This window comes from Panonychus citri, unplaced genomic scaffold, assembly GCF_014898815.1.
Source record: "Panonychus citri isolate SS breed McGregor unplaced genomic scaffold, ASM1489881v1 Contig00139, whole genome shotgun sequence".
NCBI classification, from domain to species: Eukaryota; Metazoa; Arthropoda; class Arachnida; order Trombidiformes; family Tetranychidae; genus Panonychus; species Panonychus citri.
This window is the reverse complement of record NW_026515544.1, coordinates 1,965,233-1,991,310: the sequence shown is the minus strand read 5'-3', so window position 1 is coordinate 1,991,310 and position 26,078 is coordinate 1,965,233. Positions and strand designations below refer to the sequence as shown.

General features: G+C 30.9%; 1 protein-coding gene and 1 non-coding gene across 2 annotated transcripts; one reads left to right on the top strand and one right to left on the bottom strand.

Moving 5' to 3' along the window:
* Positions 1-11,161: 11,161 nt before the first annotated feature.
* On the bottom strand, positions 11,162-11,233 carry Trnaq-uug (transfer RNA glutamine (anticodon UUG)). The gene has a single exon. It is a non-coding gene; the product is annotated as a tRNA-Gln (tRNA).
* Positions 11,234-13,409: 2,176 nt separating this feature from the next.
* On the top strand, positions 13,410-16,864 carry LOC128394114 (sodium/potassium/calcium exchanger 3-like). The gene is made up of 8 exons (XM_053354370.1): positions 13,410-14,052; positions 14,155-14,269; positions 15,144-15,260; positions 15,338-15,521; positions 15,618-15,883; positions 15,954-16,178; positions 16,252-16,356; positions 16,476-16,864. Exons 1-8 carry the CDS (start codon positions 13,765-13,767, stop codon positions 16,778-16,780), a joined length of 1,605 nt encoding a protein of 534 aa, XP_053210345.1. The 5' UTR covers positions 13,410-13,764; the 3' UTR covers positions 16,781-16,864.
* Positions 16,865-26,078: the final 9,214 nt, after the last annotated feature.

Here is a 26,078-nt window from a genome sequence, read left to right as displayed (position 1 = left end):
CTTTCCCCTTCTGGTCATCTACACGTACTGGACATTATGTCAAGTTGATTCATCCAAAGGTGAGTGAGTGACCATCTCAGATAAGGGTCAGTGTGTCAAACTTTTACCTTGTTGTAGGAGTTGTTTGGTCAATATCAGCTTCCATTTATCAGGATTAAGATAAATATCTTGGTGCTTGGATTAACCCAAAGATAATTAATTTCCATTGGGAAACCAAGTTAATAATCTCAATTGTTGTTGGTTCATTTAAATTTCAAATGATTAAGCAATTTTCATTCAGCTGAAAATTGGATTAAGACTAATTTTTGATTGATTGAGTCAATTTCTTGACACTGATTATCAACTAGATTAAGAATAAGGATCAGGAGATTAATTTTTTCTTCTTCTTCCAAAATTCAAATTGTTACGTTTTTTTTGCATAATCAACTTTTCTAGTGATTAGTAAATTGTTGGTAATCAATCAATCGGGTTGCAATTGACTTGCACGAGAAACTGTAATTGTTTGATTGCAATTGATCAACTTTTGTTTTCCTTTACTAATTGTTATCTAACTTTCCCTTTTGTTTATCTTTGACTTTCTGTCTAATTGAACAATTTACTGATTTAATTTTCACAGGTAATTAAACTAATTCTTGTGATTGATTAAATTTACACTTAATCAATAGGTTATAACCATAATTTGATTGCATGACAGTCAAGGTAAATATCAATAACAATAGTTATTATTATTATATCAAACTCTCTATCTCCTTTGACAAGGTTAATTGTGATCAACACTAAATCAATTGTAATTGTTACAAATATTAGGAAAGGATTATCATTAAAAGTGATGGTTAATTGTGTTCAACTGGTTTAATCGTGATGAGACCAACCTAATTTACTTTGTAATGATTAACACTTTCCCAAATTTCCAACACAAGTAGTAAATTGTTACAATTGATTATCGGTGATTATTAGTGATGAGTTGATTGCGACGGTGACAATTTAAAATTACACACATATAACTTACTCCAAACAAGATAATTGAAGTTTTCAAATAATCAATTTCCACTGTAACAATTCAGTTGATTACAATGATTAAGTTAATCACGTAAACGATCAATGTGTAATAATAATCTAACAATTATTCTTGTTTTTTTTTCAGTTTGAAAAAAAAACTGACCTCAACTCGTTTACTTCATTGGTGGTCAGTTGATCTCCAAGTAAATGGTCAAGTAAAAGTTACAAGAAGATTTCAAGTTGATGTCGGAAAGGTAAAAAATGAACGGGAATAAGATGATCATGAAAAACGGTATCATTGATAATTTAATGATCGGAAAATAATTTAATTGTTTGGAAAGGTTAATTGAGGTCAATTTGATTGAATAAATTTACCTAAGAAAAGCAATTGTAAAGGTGATGGAGGTTAAAAGATGAAAACTAATCAAGAATACGAATAACAGTTTACCAATTTGATTTGCCGCTGACGGATCATCATCAAAGTATCCATGCTACTTATCATCATCATCTTCATCTTCATCATCCTCCTCCTTTTCATCCTTATCTTCATCTTCTTCTCATCTTCATCTTGATCATCAACTCATCATGAAGATGATGATGATGATGAGCATCATTTTCATCTTCCTCCTTCCTAGAAGGTTAATAAACCCATGAAACTGTCAATAAGTTTGAAAGGTTACCCAGTAAACCACATTACGGCTTCCAGGCTTTACCTTCATTTCTAATAATAGCCTAAGGTCATTTTCGAAAAAAATTCTCTTCTCCGACTATTCTTATTAATCTATAACAATCGAACGATAACGAGTAGCTAATTTTATTACTTGATACTAACAGTTAGCTCATAGAGGTAATAAGTTAATTGTTACATAACAATTAACATCAAATTTGTATTGAAATTGGAGCAAAAAAACTGTTACAATTTATTCACGAGTTAAATTTAAAATTGTTACGATATAAGTTATTGTCATTATAAATCATCGAGTAATTAACTTAATTACTTTCTCAAGTTTACCTTTTTTCTATCTTCTTTAAGTTAATGATACAAAATGACCGATGGTCATTTATCTTTGCACCCAAGAGTAAATTTTTAACGATGTGCTAAAAGACATTGAAAAAAAGTTAATGTAAAATATGTAAAAATTATCGTTGATAATAATTGTTACCTTGATGAAAGAAAAATTGACCAAAATTAGGCCAAAAATGAGGTTATAATAATCATAGATAATGATGACGATGATAAGGAAGAGGAAAGATCAGAATGACCATTGGAATGGACATAAGACTGACCATAGACAGTAGCGCCTTTCGAGTTATTTTTCAGAAAATTTCTCTTCTCTTTCTCACCTTTAACCCTTTTCTTTTACTCATTTACCTTTACCTTCATCAATCATGTCGATACTTTGTTAACCTTTCATCTTTCTTGTCTTCCTCATCTACTGGTCAGTCTCATGGTCATTCTAATCTCTCTCTCTCTCTCTCTTTCTCTGTTACCTGTTGATACCTTTTTCTAACAATAAAATGTATGAACAAAGATACAATTAAATGTAAAACTAAATGATAGTTAAAAGTGTTAACCTAAACTTTTAATTAACTTTAATAACAATTTACACTTTTTGTTAATGAATGAGTCGTGTTAATGATCATGTTAATCTGTGAACTCAAAAGTTGATTACAGTTAATTGTAATGCTTTACCTGTAATCTAATTTAATTTAGTTTCAAGTTTCAATCTACTCAATATCCTTATCATTATAAGCTAATTGCGACTGATGATTAGCTTTAAATCATCATTAAAGGTTTTGTATTGATGGATTTAAATTATTCACTTTGGTGATAAAAATTTTCAAGTGATTAAGTTAATCGTTGCAAATTGTGAACAATTAAGCCATCAATTGGTTGATTAGGATTGAAGTGATTTCTTAATCTTGGATTTTTATGATTTCGATAATAATAATAAAAAGTATTATGATTAACCAATTGGTTAATTTGATTCTCTGTTTGTTACTCAAGTTGAAACAATTAAAGATAAAATTGAAACTTTCTCTTTTTCCTGACTAGGTTACTTGACCAATGGTCAAGGTTAGATTTGTGCTTGAAGCAATTGGTAATCAAGTCCATTCATCGATTGGACTAATGGACAATCAATGTTTGTGTTGTTATCGTAAACGATTTCAAGGTGATAAAGGCCAATTAACTAATCGTCATCATCATCTTTAAAGTAGTCTAGTCATCGTAATCAACCAGAGACAAACAATAAACAAGGTAAGATAACTTTTCCAATGGTCAGTCCGATGGGTCAAGAGCTTTTGTTTTATCATTTTCCAATGTTAATCTTACCTGATTATCAGCTGTTAACATTATCATTATCATTTCCTGATTCGAGTTCATTTATCTCAACAAAGAAAAACTAAAAATAAACTTCCAAAGCATTAGAACCAAATTATTTCAACTCGATAACATATCGATTGATCAAAATTTAAGCGAAAAGTGTTAATCGTGTTGATTGTGGGAGTTGATTAGTTGATCGTAACTCATAATCAGAGGGAAGATTAAGATTATCATCTTGAGAAAAGGATTAGAACTTTTTTTGTTACACTTTAACAGTTTTCTTTAATTATTGTTATTAATTGTTAATTGTTGTTTGATTGAGATCAAAGTAGAAACAAAAGTTTCCAACAATTTAAGTGAAAGTTTTTCTTTTCATTTGACTTTTGTCTTTATCCCTTCAGATTGGACAATTTAGTCAATCGTAATCAAATGATGGTGATTACAATTAACCTGTCATTTTGTTTATACCATGTTGATGATGATGATTAAAGGCAGATGATAACAATTGATGCATAATAATAATTTGAATTGTTGATGATGAAGATGAAAGGATTTGTTGATGCGTGTCAATTGTGTTGATATTAAAAACATTTGCTTTTTAATGATTAGAACAAAAAAGAGAAAGAAAAAAATTCGAGAAGATCGAAAATCGAAACAAAAAACTGAGAATTAACTTTTCCCGCCGAAAATTTTTCTCCGTCATTATTATGATGACGACGATTGACCTAAATTTTGATTGAAACTAAAGGTGTCACTTGCAAATGCTGTTTGTTATTGTGAAATTTGCTGCAAGGTGCTGATGAGTGGGAGTTGGATGATGAGTCAAGATTTTCCTCTCTCTCTCTAAAAGTAATAATTATCATCCTCATCATCATCAATAACAAAAAAATTACATAGATTGTATTATCTTATCAGACTGACCTCTTCTCGGACAATTGGACATCGCAATGGTCATCAAAATGTTGATTCATAATTTTGTCTGCAATCTCATCATCACCTTTGATTTTTGCAATAACAATTTACTTTGCGCTAATTGTTATAATAATATCAACAATTGAATAGACTTTGCAATATATTTACTCAAATTTAATTAATGAAAATTTGTTTGCAAACAAATCGCAACAATTGACTTTTATCACCTTGTTTTGCATAGTTGATTGTTGAATAATGAATGAAGATAATATTATAAGATGATAATAGCTACAAAAATGAAACCATTGGATTAGCTAAATTTTATTGCCACCATTTTTAAAAGTCAATTATGATGAAGACAAATGTTAACAATCAACTAATTGTGATTAGCTGAAATTTTCAGTAGGTTCGTTGAACGTTATTGTAAAGGTATAGATGCATAAAATTTGTCATCTAATGTCAAGACATAGGATAAAGTTGAAGGTGAAACAAGAGAGAGAGAGAGAGAGAGAGAGAGAGAGAAGATGATGATGATGATAATAAGAGGAGGTAAATAAGGTAAACATATGGAAAGTGGGTTAAAGTCTAGGATCAGTTTTTTTTTCATTCGAATGATGAAATGTATTTGAAGAGCACGCGTAAAGTGAGAGAGAAAGAGGGAGACCGAGAGAGGGAGAGATGATAATAATGATGATGAGACCCAATAAGATGCAATGATGGTGATGATGAGGAAGATGATATCGAGTGACTTGTGCTCTAAATCGATATGGTCCAAAGAGTTTCAAGTTCTAGGCATAGATATAACTTTTTTTTTCTGTAAATTAACTGATCACTATTATTATTATGTATTAACAATCAACTTTAATTATTACTTTTAATTTTCTTTCTCTTTCATCATCATCATCATCTGGGCTTTAAATCATCATCATCAATGAATGAGTGGCACAAGAATCAATTTACAATGTAACAATTAACAATCAATCAGTGGCATTCAAAATGTTGCCTTAATTTTGTTTTTATTAATCTCTGTCAACGAAAAACAATCAAAATGAAAACAAAGTAAACATAAATTGTCACCAACATTTGACTCCTACGTGTGTCCATTGTGTGGTCATTTATATAAAGGTAAAGCTGATGAGATGACCCTTTCAGTTTGTTATCTCTATCGAAACAATCATTTGCAAACTCGATGGTCAAGTTAATAAATTTGACCCTTCAACCAATACCTTTGTATTATTGAAATGGTAAAACAATCATCATCAATGATAAATTGCAAAAAAAAGGTAAATGCTGTTGACATAATTTATATATTCACTGGGAGGATGAGTCCAGGTAAGATGATGATGAGAGAGATATATATTCAAATAGGAGCACGGATGTAGGTCCAAAACCTTTTGGTCACTCAGTTGGACTCTACAAGACTCTGAGGATATGCAAATAATAATAATAATTTATGAAACTCTTGGAAATGGTCAACAAAATAAATGATAACATGTATTTTCAATTGTCCACCTCCGCCCCCACTAATTACATACCTGAATATATATTCATTGTTTACCTGTTTATCCAGGTAACTATTAGTAGTTTGTATTGTTACAATTGGGACAAAAAGTTTTGGCGATTGATCAGAATTTTAGAAATGAGTAAATTATTGAATCTTTGACTATGACAATGACATTGAATGATTGGAATTGGGAATAGGATTTGAAATTGATGAGGATTTAGGATGAGGATAAATAATCAAACTGTTAACTTAATTAAAACATCACAATGAGGGGAAAATTTGGTCTACTTATTATTTGTATTGCTCATCTACCTGGTAACTTACAGGTAACAAATTTGCTGTCTGAATAAACAAGTTAAGGTGTTAACAGGTTAAAAAGGTTAGTAATTAAATTTACAGGTAAGATATTGATTGTTGTTGTTGTTGTTACGACGGTGAAAATGTTTTGTTGTTGTTTTTAATTGTTACCTTTTGTTATTTACTCTTGATTGATCACTTATGATTAGTTAGTTGAGTTTTGTCTCAATCACTTTGTTTGTATCTTTGATGGTCACTTTTAGATTTAGTGAGAAAAGGAATTGGATTGGTCAAGACTAGACAAGAAATGGACAAAGAGTTGTTTTTGTTTCAAGAGAGAAAAAACAAAAAGATGATTAAGAAGCGGTCAGTTTCTCGAGATGACCAGTGGAGAGAGAGAGAGAGATACATATAGAAAGACATCTAATGATTATCCTCTGTAATTTAATTGTGATTGAAAATGATCGATATGAGTTGATGATTAAGATGAAGATGATCAGTAAATTGGTGACTTATCTTTGGTAAAAGTTACAACTTAATCTTAAATTGTAACTTGCAATCAGAATTTTGTTTCCAACTCAAGTAAAAGTTAATTGTAACAATCAGTTGGTTGTATTTTTCAAAGAAATTAATTCTTCACCTTTAATTTATTGCAATTTATTAATGATAATCAATGATTATCTCTCATATTCACTGTTCTCAACATATACAATAGTTTCAATGGAGAAAAAAAGTTTTTTTCTTGATTAATTAGCAATCTAATTGTTGTTGTTGTTGTTGTTAGTTGATAGTGACCCGGGCAAAGGTGGGGGTGAGTTGAAAGGTTCAATGACAAACGTGATGATGAGGATGAAAAAGTTTGTTAGTTAAAATCATTGAGTCGATTCCAAGAGTGAGAGTGGAAGATAATTAGAAGAAGATAAAATTAAGAAGATGATAATTGGTGAACTTAAAGATCCGGAACGAAAAGGTTCCAGTGTCTTTTTTTGTGTCACTTTTTTTTCCAGGTAAACACACAGATGATGCTCATCGTCATCATCATTATCTTTATCATCATCATCGTCATCATCTTTCATGAGGTGTACAGGTAAATAGGAGGTGGGGTGTAGGTGGAGGGTAAGATTATCAAAAAATCAAGGTAAGAGTTAAGGTAAATTTTTTTTTGTTTATTTGGTGAAAAAACTTAAGTAAAGTTAATGAGCATCAACGTGTTGGGAATTGAAGAGACAAATAAATAAGTAAATTGTTAGATTATCACAAAGAAAGTTAATTGTTGATCGTTAATTATTATTATATCTTTCACTTTCTATAGATTCATTTGTATAATTTGTTAATTGCAATTTTACATTTCCATCAATTGTATATGTAATTAGTTTCTTGTAATATTTAAATTGCTTGATATTAATACTTGCAACTTTTGTAATGTTAAGTTTCAATGTCATCAACTGATTAACTTTTTTCTTGCAACAATCAATGTTTTCTGTTTGTAATCATTATCATTATTTAATCAACATAATCATCAATGATCAATACGAGGTGGACAATGGTCATTATATTTGATTTGATTGTTTGACTTTGAATTTTTTTGTTAGGAACAAAAAAATTACATGATTTGAATTAACGATGATTAGTGAACTGGATTAACTTAATCACTTTACTATGAGATGATGATGATATCTACAAATATATTTACTGTTATCTAATCATTCATTTGATTGTTGTCAACACCACACCTTCAAGTGGGTGGTTGATTGTTGATGGTGGGGTGGGAATTGAGTTTCTCTTGCTTGTATATTTAAACCTATTGGGTTTGGTTTTTTTTACCGTTCAGGGTTGACAGGGATCATCGGTGGCACCCACAATTAACTAATAACTTTAATCATTTCATTAGCAATTAGTGTTGTTTAGAGGGTCAATTAAGGATTTTCGGGAGTTTGATGATCATCATTGAGATCAATCAACAATCAACTTCATCAGATCAACAGAAACCGTTATCAAGTAAATTATAACCTTGGAAATTGATTAATATATAATCAAACTGATTGATTTTAAATTCCAACAATCAGTTGATTGTTATCACGAAATTTAGTTTAGTTAAATTGTAAATTTATTATTTTTTTTTTGTTACAAAAGCAAAATTAATCACCAATTAGATTTAATTTTCAGTTTCTCCTGTTGATTAACACTAACTAATCAAGTAGACACACTTTTTGGTGATTAAATCGTGATGTTAATTAACAATTGATAAAGTGTTGATTGACATTAAGAAAGTTAAATTGTTAGTGAACTGGATTGATTGTTGATAACCTTGAACAATTTAACAGCAAGTAACAAGTAATAGTATCATAGACTCACGAATAGTTGATTAAAGTTAACAATCAGTTAATCACTTTTACTTTGATGATGATGATCATCAGTTGATTATTGATTGACCAGCAATTTGCATTTTCCCAATTGACCTTCAAAATTTTTTCAACAAAACAACAATTTAAAATAATCAACAATTGATAATCAATATTATCAATTTCAATTTTATTGTATTTTAATGATTAGGTTGATTTATACAAAATTGATTAGCAATTGACCAGTAAACAAACAAAGGTAAACATCATCATAATCATGATACTGGACATAAGAAATGGACATTACAATGAACAAGTAGACAAACAATAGGAAAACAACAACATGTTAACAAAGATATCATTTCAATTGAAGGGTATTCAAGGGTATTTATCATTTGTTATTCCGATGATTATGATGATGAAGACAATGGAGATGATCAAAGGTAAAGAGTTGACCTTTTTTTGGGCTGAGTGGGAGGATGAATTGTGTTTTGTGTATTATTATTAAAAGAAAGACAAAGTTATCATAATTATTAAATGATAACCACAGGGAAAATAGAGCAAAGGTAAACAAATAGATATTATCAATTTTCAAGGTAATTTACCTTTCGGTTGATTAACTACCATTAACCCTTTACTAATCTCCATTCACAATGTGAGGTCTAAAGAGAAACCACTCTCACCATCTCTCATCAATTTCCACCTCCACCCTCAGTTTCCTCCTTCCACTCACGACCCACGAGAAGAATAGTAAATGGATTGTGAACAGAGACAAAAATGAAGAACGAGCGAAAATACATTTACATATATTGAGAGAATTCAATTGTTTCGAGTTTTGTTCATTTTCGAATTTTCAAAAAGTTCTAATTTTCATCATTACCCTTTCAATTGAATGATAATTAATGGTCAGTGTGAAAGAGAAACGTTTCCAATGTAAACCGATATTGATGATAACTTTTCTTCAGTTGGAAATTATGGTTACAGGTAAAGGTAAAGTATTCGTTGTTTTTTTCTAACATAAAGATGATCATCTTATCATCATCATCATCATCTTCATCTTCTTCTTGTTTCTTTCTTTCGCTTCTTCTCTTACCTTCTTTGTAATTTTAACCAAAATCATCTTACAGGTAAAAAGTTAACTAAGTAAGTAAGCTAAGGGTCAAGCGAGGTCAGTTCAAGAAGTATATATAACTTTGTAAATCTAGTAAACAACAACAAGGAGATAAACGGTAAGCCTGAAGCAAGAACTGGTCAGTATAATGATGAATGACCAATAATAACCATCATCTTTTTTTTACTTACCTGAGTATCATTGTCTTGACCATGGTCAAGACATGTAAATGTATTTCTGACCAAGGGAAAAAGGTTGAAATCAATTCATTTGTTTCTGTTGTTACATCAATCAACTAACCAGCAAATGAAACAAAAGCTTAAATTGTTTATATTTAAATCAATCAAAATTGTAATTTATAAATAAATATGTGTATTTAAATTGAACACACACAAAGGCTATTAGATTAATTAGTCGTAATAATCAATTTTAAATTAACTGTTAATTGTAATTCATAATTCATGAGGCGGTTAAGAGATGGTTAAGTTTTGTCGAGTTTCGAGTTGTAAGAAAAGTTTTTGCACTTCGATCTTGAAAAGTTATCCCTTATAATACATTGAGATATCTCAATGATGACCATCATAATCAATAATCTGACCAATAGTTACCACACCTAATTGATTTTTAATCAAATCGATTGTCTAATCCTATAAGAAAATGTTATAGGAATGAAATGTTAAGATGTTGATGATACTTGGGGAGGGAAAAATGATATAGTTAATGAAGATAATCTTGTGGATGACCTCACCTTTTGGTTGTTGACCATTAAGAAAGTGGGAGTTTATCTGAAGATGAGGGGAAAACAACAGGTAGTATGTAGATGATGAGTGAGGCGGGTGGATGAAGATGATCAAGATCTTCATGATGATGGAAAAGTTAACAGACTAAAGACTTGTGTCCATCGAATCGTAACAAAGTAGTTTACAGAAAATTAGTAGTGGACAGTAAGTCAAACGCGTGCCAAGTATGTTTACAAACTGGACACTAATCCATTGAGATTATACAACATTAGATACACAACACACAAGGATTAAGATTGACAGATTAACCGATTTGCTTTTTTTTTTAATCATTTTCATTGTTTTATTTTTGCAATTAACTTTGAATTTTATATAATTCTAATTGTATCTCAATCATTATCGTCGTTATTTATTATTTGGCCTTTAGTACATTCGAAATATGTTGTAAAATTATCATTATCATTATCATTTGAAAGCTTTTCTCCCTTCACAACTGAGCTTCTCATTTTATATATTTGGACGCGCGTTGAACGTGTACACGCACAGACGCGTGCCAAAGGTATTGGTATAGTTTGTGAACCGTATCAACAAGAAAAGAGAGAAAAATAAATTCTCGCTTTTTCTTTCTGTATATTACCCATATGTTGATCGGCATAGAAGATAAAATGAAGAAGATGAGAGATGATGATGATGATGATCGAAAGAGAAAAAGATGAAAGGTCAAATTAGATGAAAAATAAAAGGAAAAAAAGTTTCACCATAAAAATAAACATCGAACTTATTAAAGGAAAAATTCAAATTCTTACATTCGAATCTCAGTTGATAATAAAATGGAAAATATTTCCATCTAAAGACTGATAGAGGGAAAACATTTCCAGTCGCTTTTCATATGAATAGAACTTTTTTCCCTTCAATTAGAGCAAAAAGTGAAGGTCCCACCGAGATTTGAACTCGGATCGCAGGATTCAAAGTCCTGAGTGCTAACCATTACACCATGGAACCAGAAGATGATTTCATGCTCTTAAAGGATTATACGTAACCTGTTGTCAACATTTTCCTTCAATTTTTCATGTTACAATCAAATCGCTTCTGGTTATCAAAGTTAATTTTCATTCTCATTAACCGGTAACTTGAATTGTATTTGAAAATCGCGCTCACGTTTTTCTTCAGTTTTCTTGGTTAATTTTGGTTCGATTTCACTGTCGCCATCTAGCGTATTTTTCCGTTACTACTTTTTCCATTGAAAACTTTTCGTAACTTTTTCAGGTTCACAATTAAGTTAATTGTTTGTGAAATTATTCTAATTTCATTGTCTTATAACGATTAAGGATATTGTCTAATAAAAGATTAATAAATTTCTTTGATAAATGTTAGGGGTTAAATTTTTGTTTCTTCCATTGTTTTTGATTAGTGATTAGGTGAACAATTATTTTTCCGAAACAATTAACTTTAATTGTTACAGTTAAAGACAATAATAAGAGATGTTACCTTAATTGGTTTACTTGTTTCAGGATTTTAAGTTCAAGTTTTTGGGTTTATGGTAATTAAAGTTTTCTAATATTTGTCACTTGAAGATTAACCATCATCATGTTGAAACTAAATTTAATTACTCTGGTTAATTTAATTGTGATCTTTATGGTTGTTATGTGTTCATGTAAGAAAATTAAATCAAGTAAATTGAAATCAAAAGGAATTAAAAATTGTGGTGTCAAGTATATTGCCATTGAGAGGATTAAATTTGAAAAGGTTCCAGTTATTTATCCTGGTGATCAACAGCAACAATTAACTAATCAAGGTTCACAACAATCAGTTGATTCAATTGGATTAAATCAATATCAACCTACATTTCAACCACAACACCAACAACAAAATCAATATTTACTTCATCATCATCAACAATATCAACAACAATTAAGGAACCAATTGAATTATGGTCAATCAAATCAACGACAATTTAATCAAGTTAATCATCAGCCTGAAGATTATGATGATAATGAAGAGGATGATGATGATTATGATGAGGATAACAATCGTAATCAAAAAATTCAATTTAATTATCTTACTCCTTATCCTTATTATCAATCAACTCAACGATTATCAAATGATCAACAATCAACTAATCATAATGATTATTCAACTTTTCCTGAAAATGCAAAAGTTATTCATGTTAATTGGAATCAAAATTAATTAAACTTGTAATAAATCATTAATCACAATCAATTAATAGCAATTAAAAATTGAAATGAAACAAAATCGGCAAGAGAAATCAAATCAATTTTTATTACCCAATTAGTTAATTAATTGATTATATTATTGTAACTTAGTTAGTTTTTTACAATTAAGGAAATTGTTACCAATCAAAATGAAACTTGGTTTTAATTGTTCAATGTCAAAGGTAAGATAAAATTAGAATCAAATTAGTTAATTGTTAATATTTATTATTAGACTTGAAGAAACCGGATTTAGAATGACAATTAAAATAATCAATGTTACACTCGATGATTTAAATTGTTTAAATGGTTACAATTAAAGTATAAGAAACTGAAATTACTAATTGTTACCTTTTGTCGTTTTATTTAATTACACAATTAGCTAATTGTTAATTCAGCATCTGCCAAGTAACAATTAGCTGAATATATATTTTTCTGGTTAATCATTTGTGGTACCAAAAACCTTGACAATTAAATAATCACAAATATCAACAATCAGTTAACTTAATTAATCAATTCACTTGTGGTTTAAATAAACATACGATGTCTGTAATAACTAAATTAAATTAAATCGTAACTAAATTAATTCATGAAAAAAGTCATTTTTTTTGCTTTAAATTGTTACCATTGATTGTGATAGTGATTCTAATCACAATTAAGAGCAGTGAGTACAATTAACAAGTCCTTTATAATTGTAATAGTTAAAATTAATCATCGTCTTCATTGTTATTATATATATTTTATTTACCTTTAATTGTAATAACTTGGATTGTTAATCAATCACCAACATCAATAGTTAATTGTTTCGGAGATATTTAATTGTTAATGATTCAAGTCTTCATTATATTGTGTTAATTGTTGTTATCATCAAGAGGCAAGAGATCACAATTAATGAGGAGGAGTGAATGGTGATAATCATCATCACAATTATCATTATAATCATCTGATGAAAGCATTTTCAGTTGATTGTCATTAATTGTGACTGTTAATTGTTATCAATTATTTACACCAAATAAGTGTGTGTGTGTCTAAATTTATGTTGTACTCATCAAACCAGAGGCTTAAATCAAATCATTTAGTTTAATCAATCATCCTAATGTTTACCAATCATCATTATAATCATAATCCGATATTGATTATCCCCTCAAGTGATTAAGTTAATCATTTTGATTGTGACCAAAAAATTTCACTCATTTAGTTGCCATAAGGATCAAACAGCAACCAGCAGCAATCAACAGCAATTAACAGTTTCTTTTTTTTAGTATTTCTAATAATTTAAAGTTAATCTTAGTTAATTGTGACTTTTAATCAACAACAATCAACATGAAAATGAATAAATTAATTACTCTCCTTTTAATAACAATCACATTTCTAGCCAATGGTCAGTGTGAGGATCAAAGCGGATTTAATTTCTCAATGTATCGAGTTGGGCTTTTAGCTGGTGGTAATCCAGAGGATTATCTTGAAGATGAATATATTTCATCATCATCATCATCATCATCATCGTCTTCGTCATCATTATCATCCTTGTCTTCATCATCTCTGCCATTTTTATCCTCATCACCATCAATTTCATCAGGACCTCCAGTCAAAGATATCATGAGTGATAATGTAAGTCTCAATTTTGGTAAACTTTCAATTTGATCAGCTAATTGTTGGCTTATTAACAGACTAATTAGCTAATTGTTTACCTTTGTTTTGTTTAATCATCAGGTACGTAACAAAGGTGGATTTTTAATTCATATTTTCATCTTGATTTACATTTCCCTCTCATTGGCTTTACTATGTGATTCCTACTTTGTCCCAGCTCTTCAAGTGATTAGTAAAGGTAATTAAAAGTTAATTGTTACTATTAATAATTTGTTGAGTTTAATCTTGTTCACAATTAGATTTAATTTGGGTTTTCTTTATCATCAACAATTCATTTTAATATCTACAGGTTAATGTATTTACCTGAGATTATGATTAAACCTTTTAATTTATTGTTGACAATTCTGATCAATTGATTATTGATAACTGATTCAATTTGATTGTCAAGGTTAGTAGGTAATCAGTAAACAATTAATATCATGTTTAATTGAGTTATTTAATCATGAACAATGGTAATAAATATTAACTGATGGATTATTATTATTATTATTTTCATTGGGTTGACTACAATTAACTAATAACGATAATTCATTGATTGTTCAGAAAAGTCTATTGACCCAAACAATTTAATTTATTGATAAACAATTAATCAGATGAAAAAAATGGAAAAGGTTGATTATGTTTAACTAAATTATCTTATCAATTCACACTGTTGACAATTAGTTGATTGTTAGCAACTAAGTGAAAAATACAAATTAAGATTGTCTGGTTTAACCTTTAAACCATTGATTGTAACAATTAGTGGTGTGTGGTTCAAATTGATTAAATTCATTGTTTGTGTGTCTTTTTCATTATTTAATTAAGATACCAAAATGATACATTGATTGTTCAAATGAACACTTAAATTGTGATCAAGTTTTTTCCGGTCTAATCAGAAATTATCAACCACAATTAACTAAATTGATTGACCTTTTCCAACACCAACAATGATCAAGAAAAAAAAGAGACCGGAAAAAAATAACAATTAAATCCAATTGTTCAGATAAATTAACCGGATATCAGCTGATTGTTGATTAAAATACTAATTATTAACCTTTAATTGTTTCTCAAAGGGCTAAAAATACCCGATGATGTCTCAGGAGCGACACTTATGGCCATGGGCACTTCAGCACCAGAACTTTTCACCTCATTAATTGCACTATTTCAAGGTGAAGGTGACATTGGAACAGGTAATAAGCATATTAGCTGACCATTAGTGACCCATTTATAATTGATACCAATGAAATTATTATTATTATTATATTAGGTACGATTCTGGGAAGTGCTATTTTCAACCTTGTCGGTGTACCAGCGGTTTGTGGCCTGTCCATTTACCTGTGGGGAAACACCCCGTCCAAGGTATCTCCGTTTCCGGTTGTTCGAGATTCAATTTTTTACTCCGTCACAGTTTTGGCTCTTTACTTGACCCTTAAAGATAATATTATTGACCTGTAAGTATAATAACCAAAAAGTTAAAAGGAAAAAATTGAAAATTCGAAAATTATTCATTTCTATTTCTAATATTTTCTTTTCTTTGTTGACCATAGTCCAGAATCGAGTGTATTAATTTTACTTTATGGAATCTACATTTTTATCATGTATCTTAACTCGAGAATATCTCATTTCATCTCTACTCTCTCAATGTCATCTCTCGATTCAAGTTCATCTTCAGAGATCAATGAAGAAAAGCAACTTGTCGGTGGAGTGATGGTGGAAAATATTCTATCGGTTGGAACCAAAGATAAATTCAGTTTATCTACCGAGTACAATGTTCACCATCATGATATTGAACATCGCAGCTACTCACCTTCATGTAAATATTGATAATTACCAACTAATCACGAATCGTTCAGTTGATTAACCCTCTCTCTCTCTCCATTTAGATGGTTCATTCAAAAATGAAATTGATCCGATTGATGATAATGAAGATGAAGATGTTGATTGGATTATTGAAATTCCATTTTTAAAATATTTCCTCGCTCCCGCCAATCTTATCTTCAAACTGACCATCCCTGACCACAACAAGTGGACATCACTTACTTTCATATTTTCATCAGTTTACATTGGCCTTTTAACCTATGGCGCTGTTTGGGCTGTTAATCTGTTAGGTAAAAATTAATCAAACAATTAGCAAGTAGAAAGCAAAAAATAATCTTAATTGTTTTCCCTTATTCCATTTAGGTTACACTCTTGGTATTCCCGATGCTATCGCTGGAGTGACCATAATGGCCGCTGCTTCATCAGTACCTGAATTAGTTTCCAATATAATCATCATTAAGAAAACAGGTAAACAACAATAGGAAACAATTGAAAACAATTAGAAAAAAACTATTCTCATCTTTGATCTAATCATTTTTTTTTGTCTTCTCATTGATTTTAATTGCGTTTTTCTAATCACAATTAAGGTAAGGCAAACACAGCGCTTTCCAATGCAATCGGATCAAATGTATTTGACATTTTAATCTGTCTCGGAGTACCTTGGTTCATCCGGATCGTAATTAATTCAGTTCAGAATATTAATCCGACCTCAATTCACCTTGAAAGTCGTGCCCTCCCCTTGACAACTTTATCAATATTAACAGCGATCTTGGGTCTCCTTGTAATCCTAAGATTATCCCGTTGGAGATTAGGATTGGCTGTTGGATTAATGTCCACAATGGTTTATATTATTTTAACGGTTTTAAGTTGCTCACTTGGTGTATCAATGTAATAGTAACTTTTTTGTTCACAAATTCATTTTTTACTAATCACAATTAACTAAATTTTGGTAACTTATTAATACACAATTAATATATTAATATTAATATGAAAAAAGAGGAAAAATTTTAATTACAATCCAACAATTAATCATATCAATCAAATGCACAAAAGGTTGTCAAGTTAATCGTTGCTGTTAATTTGAACAATTTATTATTAGCAATCAATATACTGCATTGTGATAACATTAATTGGTCACAACAATCAATAAATTGTTTACGAAATTGTTGACAAATTGTCGCGATTTAACCTTCTTTTTAAACACTAATTGTTTGATTGTGACGAAATGTTTAACTCAATTGATTTGGTTAATTGTCGAAATGGATTCACTTTAATTTGTTTAATTGGTTGTTCTTTTCAATTACAACAAATATTGATCAATTATCTTAATTACGATTATAAAACTCGAGTTACCATTTCGACACAAGGTCAAGTAGATCTACCTGATTTGGTCATTTGTACGGAAATCGTCCTTCTAGTTGACCCGATTAAATTTGTCCTTCATCAACCTGACCTGGCCTCGAGTATGAGTGCCAATGATTCACGATTATGGTTCAAATTGATACAAACAAATATCCACCCGTTAACCGAAAAGTTAACAATGTCACTTACTATTGACCAAATATCGGATATACTTTATACACCCGTTGACCTTTTCGACAAAGTGACCATTAAAAATAAACACACAACCAAGATCTACGATCTTTGTCATGTCCGAAGATTTTATAATGACGAGAAAGTTTGTGTCGCTTTCCAGTGTAATTATGATAACCAGGTAACCGAATTAGAATCGACCAGTCAATTTGAATTCCATCAACCAAATCTCGTACGAATTCATCTTAATCAGTCCCTTTTTCGTCACATCTCACGACTTTTTGCCACTCTCGTCAAGTCGGAAAGATTACCTTGGGATAAACGAAACAATTGGGCCAGTTTAGCGCTTACAGGTGAATCGAATCTTCATGCAATCGATTTTATCATTCTAAGGACAGTTTCTCTCCCCGCTCCGTTTTCAACGAACTGTTTACATTATCCAAATTTCGGTTTTACTTCTCGAGCCTTTGCTCGTCAGATTTGTCTCAATAATGAGTCGCTTCGTTTATTGGGTAATCCTTTCCATTCGACAGTCACTGAACCTGACCTTGAACTGAGTTTAGGTACTCCAAGGTACAAGAACAACTCTGGAAATATGACCTACAAAAATATTATCCATGAAATTGTTCGTAAATGTTACCAAAAGTTTTCTAACGTTGACTGTATGGATGATGTCGTTCTAGTGGAGGCCAATCCTGCGATTCGATTAACTCGAAACGAGACCATAATTCAGCTTAACACCAACAAAGGTCCAAACTTTGTCGTCATCTTAGAACCAGCCAGTACCTTGACGGAACTTTGTATCTCAATAGCAAGTATAATCTCTTCCTGGTTTGGCATTTCTCTTTCCTATCAAACTCAAAAGATGATGGAAATCTTAAAAATCTTCAGTAAAAACTATCTACCTAAAGGTCAACCACATTCGAGGTGGAAAAGTTTATTCAACAAAAAGAGCGGAAACAAATCGACCCAAAGGTACAAAGGTAAAAATGTTCAAAGTTCGAAAGGCAAAGTTTTCATAAGAAAAGACTACACAAATCGCCCTTACATCTTGGCCTATCAAGAGTCACTTTCCAAACGATATAACTCGACAAGAATGAGCGGCCAATCACCCGATCTATACCTTGGGTGATAATTTTCAATGTAAATTTGAAAACAAAGTTCGTGAAGTACTTTTGTCCAAACATAGATGGCGCTTAGTCCTTGGAGATTTTGATAAACGATGAAAATAAAGATAACAGTTAACTTTTAGAAAATTAATTATTGAAATAATACAAACGATGGAGAAATTGCTTGAAATGAGACTGGTGAGAGGCCGATACGAAATAGTGATGAGCATTTTTGGTAGAGATCAAAGGATTTGTTAGTGAATCTTGTTCAACCCTTTGGGTTGTATTTATCTTTAATTATATTTATCTTCAATAAAGATTAGTCATTTTTTGAGCTTTGTAAAATAGTAATTTGAACTCGACAGGAGGATGAAATTGGACATCATCTTTTTTTGTATTCACTTCTTTTCATCTTCATCTTTTATCCACCTCACTATTTTATCATTCTAACTGTACATTCAACACAAAATAACAAGTACAACTACTAGTCAATAACTACCCTCTCTTCCTCCTCCTCCTCCTCCTCCACCTCATCTTCATCTTCATCCACCTCCTATTCCATCTCCTCCTTACCTCTCCCTCTCCTACTACTACTTTTACTATTTAGTATTGCCCTTGGTCTTCATCCTCATCATTTTTAGATCGCCCCATCTGCTGCTCTACATTTGCATCCACATCTCTATCTTCATCTTTACAATCACTATCATCTTCATCCTCATCCTCATCCTCAAATTCATCCTCAACACTAGCAATTCATCTCGTTTTTCTTCATCATTCTATTGTATCTCTCTCTCTCTCTCTCTTTCTTCTGTAGATATGATAAAAAAGTAAAAGTTTATCCTTATGCTACAAAACTATTACAACAACAAGTAAAAAGTGTTGGTTAAACTTGTTGTTACAATTTTATTAGAGAGAGAGAGAGAGAGAGAGAGAGAGAGAGACAGAAGACAAAAATGATGATGATGATGATGATGTTCATTTTTGATGATGCTCCCTCTGTCTTTTTTTGTTATTGTCATATCATCCTCATCATCATCTTTATCATCATCATAATCACATCACCCAACTAATTTCAATGACAAGTCTTTTAATTGTGTTTTCTTTTCGTGTTTTTATTTTCATCCTATTCTTCACTCCATTTACTCCTCAACCTCATCATCTCTAATTTTTCCTCTTCCTCTTCCTTATCCTCTTTCTCCTTTTCCCTCCTTCTCCTCCACCTCCTCCTCCTCATCCCTTATCATCTACCACCTTATCATTGATGGTCTTTTTCATCCTCATCATCCTCATCCTCAACAATTTGTCATATACCACAGAAATTATATCAAGAAGAAAAAAAGAAAAATTTATTTTAATCCAATCTCAATACAAACCAATCAACAATCATGAACAATTCATATTGTCACAAACGATGTCAAATCCATTCAACAACCATTAACCAATAATTCATATTCCAAAACAATTAGCTCATTAGCTAAGGCATAAAACAATCAACCATCAATCGAAAGGTAAACATCTCAAAACCCTAATTACGAATGCAAGATTATCAATCATAACGGAGAAAGAAAATAAATTAAAAGATCAATAAAAACTTTGGAGAAATAAAAAAGAAATGAGATCGAAAAGAAAAATAAAAAGTAAAGTCGAAATTAGAACAAAATTTTTTTTTCTCTTTTTCGATTCGATAAAAGTAAAATAAATATTAATACTTTAAACGTTGATCCACAATTAACCCATGGAAGGCAAGTTGAAGGGCAGAAAATTAAAGCTGATTAGCTCGATTATTGTATCACTTGCATGACTAGTCACTCGACTCGGTCAAGTGTCGACAGTCGGCCCATCGAGTTGCCTTCATCCTCGAAGGTCACGTGCTCTTGAAAAAACAAAGAAAAAGAATTTAACTTTTCACTTTCTCTCTCTCTCAATCTCCATGATGATAATACTACAATAACAATAAATGAATGAATGAGTAGAGGAGGTGGGAGTCGAGGTATAAGTGTGTCACAACAATCATAACTCGACTTGACTTTTAAACATCAACAGAAGGTGAATGTTCAAAAAAGTCGATTAATCGATCGAAGATTTTTTTTCCTCAACTTTAATCATTATCGATGATAAAAAATGATGATAACATGTGATAGTCAATTGATTATTGTTATGCTTTGCTAATTTGTCCCTTGCACACACATACACACACTAATCACAATTCTGAACAAATTGGACAATTTAAATTGTTATCGAAAATGTTACATTTCCATATAATCAACAATTAACTTTCCCGATTCAGTTTCATCTCATTTTTCATGAGATTATTGCATAACTATCATTATATCCTCTCTCTCTCTCTCATCTTAACTGATTTAATTCACTAATCTCTTTCCTTGGACAATTAATCAACTAACTTAATATGTATTTCAGTTGTTTATTATTTTCCCTTTTCTTGATTGTTAATATGATGAATGAGTTAATGATAATCATTTAATATTTGCAAAGTGTAATAACCATGCAATTTAAATTGCCGATTGCAATGTAAACAAATGAAACAATCAGCTAACTATCATCATCATTTAACAAACAATCAAACATGATAAATATTCATGAAAATTATTTGAACAACGAGTTGGTGAAAAAAAAAACGTTTCAATTTCAACAAATCATTTGTTACAAAATCCACAATTTAACCAAAAAACCTCAACAATTGATTGTAATCAACAACCATTTAAATATTAATTGGGTGAAAATTTAATTTAATTGTGTCACCTTGATAATATCTCCAAGGATAATCTGATATCCATTGAGATTAACGGTTTGTTTAAGTTTTTATGGTTTAGTATTTTTGTTTTGTTTATTATCCAAGATTAAGGTTCACCAATTAGTTGATAATATATTACTTTGATTGTCATCATCATCATGCTTACGATTTATTAGATTAGTGATGATGATGAAGGTTAATCCACTTGCAATAGTAAGTGATTAGTTGATCAATAATCAAGCCAATATTGGTATTGGACAATCTCGATGAGAGGACTTGATGATTAAGGTGAAATTGGATTAACATTATTTACCGTTCAAATGAACAGCAATAAAAAAACGTAGAAATGGCTAACCAACATTATCCTAATTAATTAAATTAGTCGATTGAAGGAGATTATATAAAATTGTATTTCTGTCAATGGATTAATTTTCAATCAATATATTGATAAATGTCATTGATTGTTTTACTATTGGAAACAATTTTTTATGGTTAATTTTAATTGTAATCATTTAACAGATGATGGTTTTAATCTTACCAACAATGAGATTAACTATTTGGTATTGTTCATTATTGTTGATTGGTTTGTATTGAGATTGGATTAAAATAAATTTTTCTTTTTTTCTTCTTGATATAATTTCTGTGGTATATGACAAATTGTTGAGGATGAAGATGAGGATGAGGATGAAAAAGACCATCAATGATAAGGTGGTAGATGATAAGGGATGAGGAGGAGGTGGAGGAGGGAAAAGGAGAGAAAAGGAGAAAGAGGATAAGGAAGAGGAAGAGGAAAAATTAGAGATGATGAGGTTGAGGAGTAAATGGAGTGAAGAATAGGATGAAAATAAAAACACGAAAAGAAAACACAATTAAAAGACTTGTCATTGAAATTAGTTGGGTGATGTGATTATGATGATGATAAAGATGATGATGAGGATGATATGACAATAACAAAAAAAAAGACAGAGGGAGCATCATCAAAAATGAACATCATCATCATCATCATTTTTGTCTTCTGTCTCTCTCTCTCTCTCTCTCTAATAAAATTGTAACAACAAGTTTAACCAACACTTTTTACTTGTTGTTGTAATAGTTTTGTAGCATAAGGATAAACTTTTACTTTTTTATCATATCTACAGAATAGAGAAAGAGAGAGAGAGAGAGAGAGAGAGAGAGAGAGAGAGAGAGAGAGAGAGAGAGAGAGATACAATAGAATGATGAAGAAAAACGAGATGAATTGCTAGTGTTGAGGATGAATTTGAGGATGAGGATGAGGATGAGGATGAAGATGATAGTGATTGTAAAGATGAAGATAGAGATGTGGATGCAAATGTAGAGCAGCAGATGGGGCGATCTAAAAATGATGAGGATGAAGACCAAGGGCAATACTAAATAGTAAAAGTAGTAGTAGGAGAGGGAGGAGATGGAATAGGAGGTGGATGAAGATGAAGATGAGGTGGAGGAGGAGGAGGAGGAAGAAGAGAGGGTAGTTATTGACTAGTAGTTGTACTTGTTATTTTGTGTTGAATGTACAGTTAGAATGATAAAATAGTGAGGTGGATAAAAGATGAAGATGAAAAGAAGTGAATACAAGAAAATGATGTCCAAATGTTAGTTTTTTCTTTAGCCTATGGAGGGTGAAATGAGAGGGAGGAATGAAGAGGAAATATAAATAATAATATAAAACAATGAGTTGGAAAATTAGTTTGGCCCAAATAACAACAATGAAACTGGTATTAGATTGATAAATGGGCTGCCCTTTCAACCTTAAACAACCTTTTTCATTGAGATAGTGTTTGGTGTTATTGTATTGATAATGATAGTAAAGTCTGTGCAGTAGTAGGAAAAAAGCATCCTCATCACCAAGAAAGAGAGAGAGACAAAGTGAGAGTGGGGTGGATTTTGTTAAAGGGAAGGTGGAAGTGCAACTTGTTACTATTTATTATATTGTAAACGAGTTGTATGTTCATATTATGATATTGATAGTTTATTATTATCAGTCCGTATGTTGATAATATATTTATATATATATTTGGTTTAATGATGATGATGGTGGAGGAGGAGGAAGAGGAAGAGGATGAGGTGGAAGGTGGGAGAGGGTGGAAAAAGTGTGATAGAAAAATAATTCACTTCATGTTGCTCTTTTGCTTTGCTTCATCTCTCTCACTTTCTCTTCCTTATCTTCCACCTTCTTCTGCATACCCACCCCACTCTCTCTCTCTCTCTCTCCAATTCTGACCCTCTCTTCACGTTCCAATGATTCCTGTGCATGGTGAGGTGGCGATATCAATGACTTTGGTTTCAATAACAAAACTACCTCACAACCACTTGTATCTTGTTGCCTTGGTGAGTTGACTTTTTTTTTGCATTCACTGTAAAAGTAACACTGAATATTATTGATAATATTGTTGCTCATGCATCAGGAAGTTCACCCCAACTCACCCTAATTCATTATCATATAAATGCATCTTTGCAAATTTTTGCTTTGGCAAGAAAATCGCGGTTTCAACAGAAACACTAATCCGCTTAAGAAAACAATCTTAATTAGTGTTAATTGATTTTTCTTTTTCTGACAAAAAAAATCAACACAGAGAAAGTTAAGATTGTTTAAAGGTAAATGGGGTTATCACTTTTGGTGGACTTACGACAATTAAACCTTATTGTTTTGTTTTTAATCGTTGAAACCGTGAAGAGTGTCGTCGATCAATCAACCCACCGACCCTTTTCCTCCTCCCACCCTTCAAATGATTCATCACGGTTTCGACATCTTATGTCCACATAGATAATCAGGCAGGTATGATGATGATGATTAAGATGACAAGAGAAAAAATTTTCTTCTTCTTCATCTTCTTCCATTGATCTAATACTATTCCTAATATTCCCTCGAGAGTTAAAACGTAGTATTTCTTGCCGATGGAAATAAACGTGGTCCACCTTAATTCACAATGGAAGAAGAAGAAGAAGAAGAGAGAGAGAGAGAAAGAGGAAGACGAAGATGAGATGAGATGAGAAAAGTGATGAGGAAGATGAGGAGAGAAAAGATCAGAGATATTGAAAAGGAAAAGGAAAAGATATCCAAGAATTGAGATAATCTGATGATGGACTGTAAATGAATTCACAGGAAACATTTCTCATCATCATCATTAACAATTATCATCAACAATCAATGGGAAGAAAAATTCAATCAACAAAAATAAAAAAAGTTCAACAATCATTTAATTAATAATATTTACCTGTGGTAATTAAACAAAAAAAAAGAGAGAGAGAGAGAGACTAATCAAGATTTACCTTGATTAAAACCTTTATTGTTAATTAGTTGTTATTTTAACAGTAACCAAATCCGTTGATTGTTTGATTTACAATTAAAATGAATGGTGAGTAAATTAAACAACATGAACACAATTTTTTAAACTATTCAAATGTAAACAAACAATGTACCGTTATTTTTAATCAACTCAAGGGTATCATTTGACAAAGTTTAACTTGATGATGTTTATTATTTTGTTATTAACATGATACAGTTACAGAATTGATGAGATTTGAAACTGAATTTGAATTAACATTTGCAAAGAGAAGTGAAAAAAAAACGAAAAGTATAAAAAGTAAAAAAATTTCCACTCAGATTGAGATTGAGATGATGATGGAAGATGAATCTTGAATATGCCCTCAGGTTATTCTTGTTATTTTCCGTTATCATGTTCACCCTAATACTGATTATGAATAGTAATCATATAAAGGGTGATCCGTACTAATCGATTTAAGGATTACCCCTGAGGTTACATTTAAGGTTATCATTATTAGCTTCATCCTTTTGTGTTCCTACCAAATCCTCATCCCCTCTTGACTAACTTCATCTTCATCCCTTATCATCATCACCATAATATGATAATCATCCTGATTATCATGATGATGATGATGATATAGCAAAGTTGAAAGCTACAAAAAAAACTGTAATCATCATTAACAGTGAAAGTTATTAAAGCAGAAACTAAAACGAGGTTGAAATTTAGTGATGATGAGGATGATGATGAGGATGAGGATGAAGATGAGCTATAGATATGATATTTTTATGTAACTTTCAGGGTGAAGGAAATGATAATAATAATTATAATTAAATGGGCAACTATCATTGAAGATTGATGAATGAATAGACTGGAGAGTTGGATGAAATTATCATGGGATGAGGGATGAAAAATGTACTTGATAGTGACAAGTTGCTTAGACTAACGGTAAATATATTTATTCATTTGTTGTTAACAATTGAAAATCATTCATGATAATCAAGGTGATAAGAAGAGGATTTTTTTTTGTTACAACAAACAGGGTAAAAGTTAAGAGTTAATCTTCATGTCAATCTTGTTGAAAAAAAAACAAACGGAAATGGGGGAAAAACTACAAATCTCTAAGAGTCTTAATCATCCCCAAGGCGAACGAAGCAAAAAAATAATAAGGAAGTGATTAATTTCCCGCTAATTTAACATAGCAAATGATAAGTTGACCCATAAGGATAACATTTATATGGAAGAGGAAAAGTTTCCAACAATTTATTGAATAATTTTAATTGTCACAATTAATTATATTGGAGCAAACAATCAATATCTAATAGTTGAAAAGAGAGAGAGAGAAAAAGCTTTAAATTTATTGACAAATTGAAACAAATGATCAACTAATTAGCCGAGAAAAAGTAGCTAACCAGCAATTAGATTATCTATCCCACCAAGGGCAATAGTTTGCACCAAGAGGGTGGGAATTGGCCCTTCGGTGTGAGGGTGGATCATGGTGCTTACCAGTGGACA

Excerpts from the sequence above, each read along its gene's own strand:
- LOC128394114 (XM_053354370.1), top strand. The coding sequence starts at position 13,765 with ATGAAAATGAATAAATTAATTACTCTCCTTTTAATAACAATCACATTT. Across the intron at positions 15,522-15,617 it reads AAAGATAATATTATTGACCT|TCCAGAATCGAGTGTATTAA; the intron begins GTAAGTATAATA and ends TGTTGACCATAG. Across the intron at positions 16,179-16,251 it reads TTGGGCTGTTAATCTGTTAG|GTTACACTCTTGGTATTCCC; the intron begins GTAAAAATTAAT and ends TATTCCATTTAG.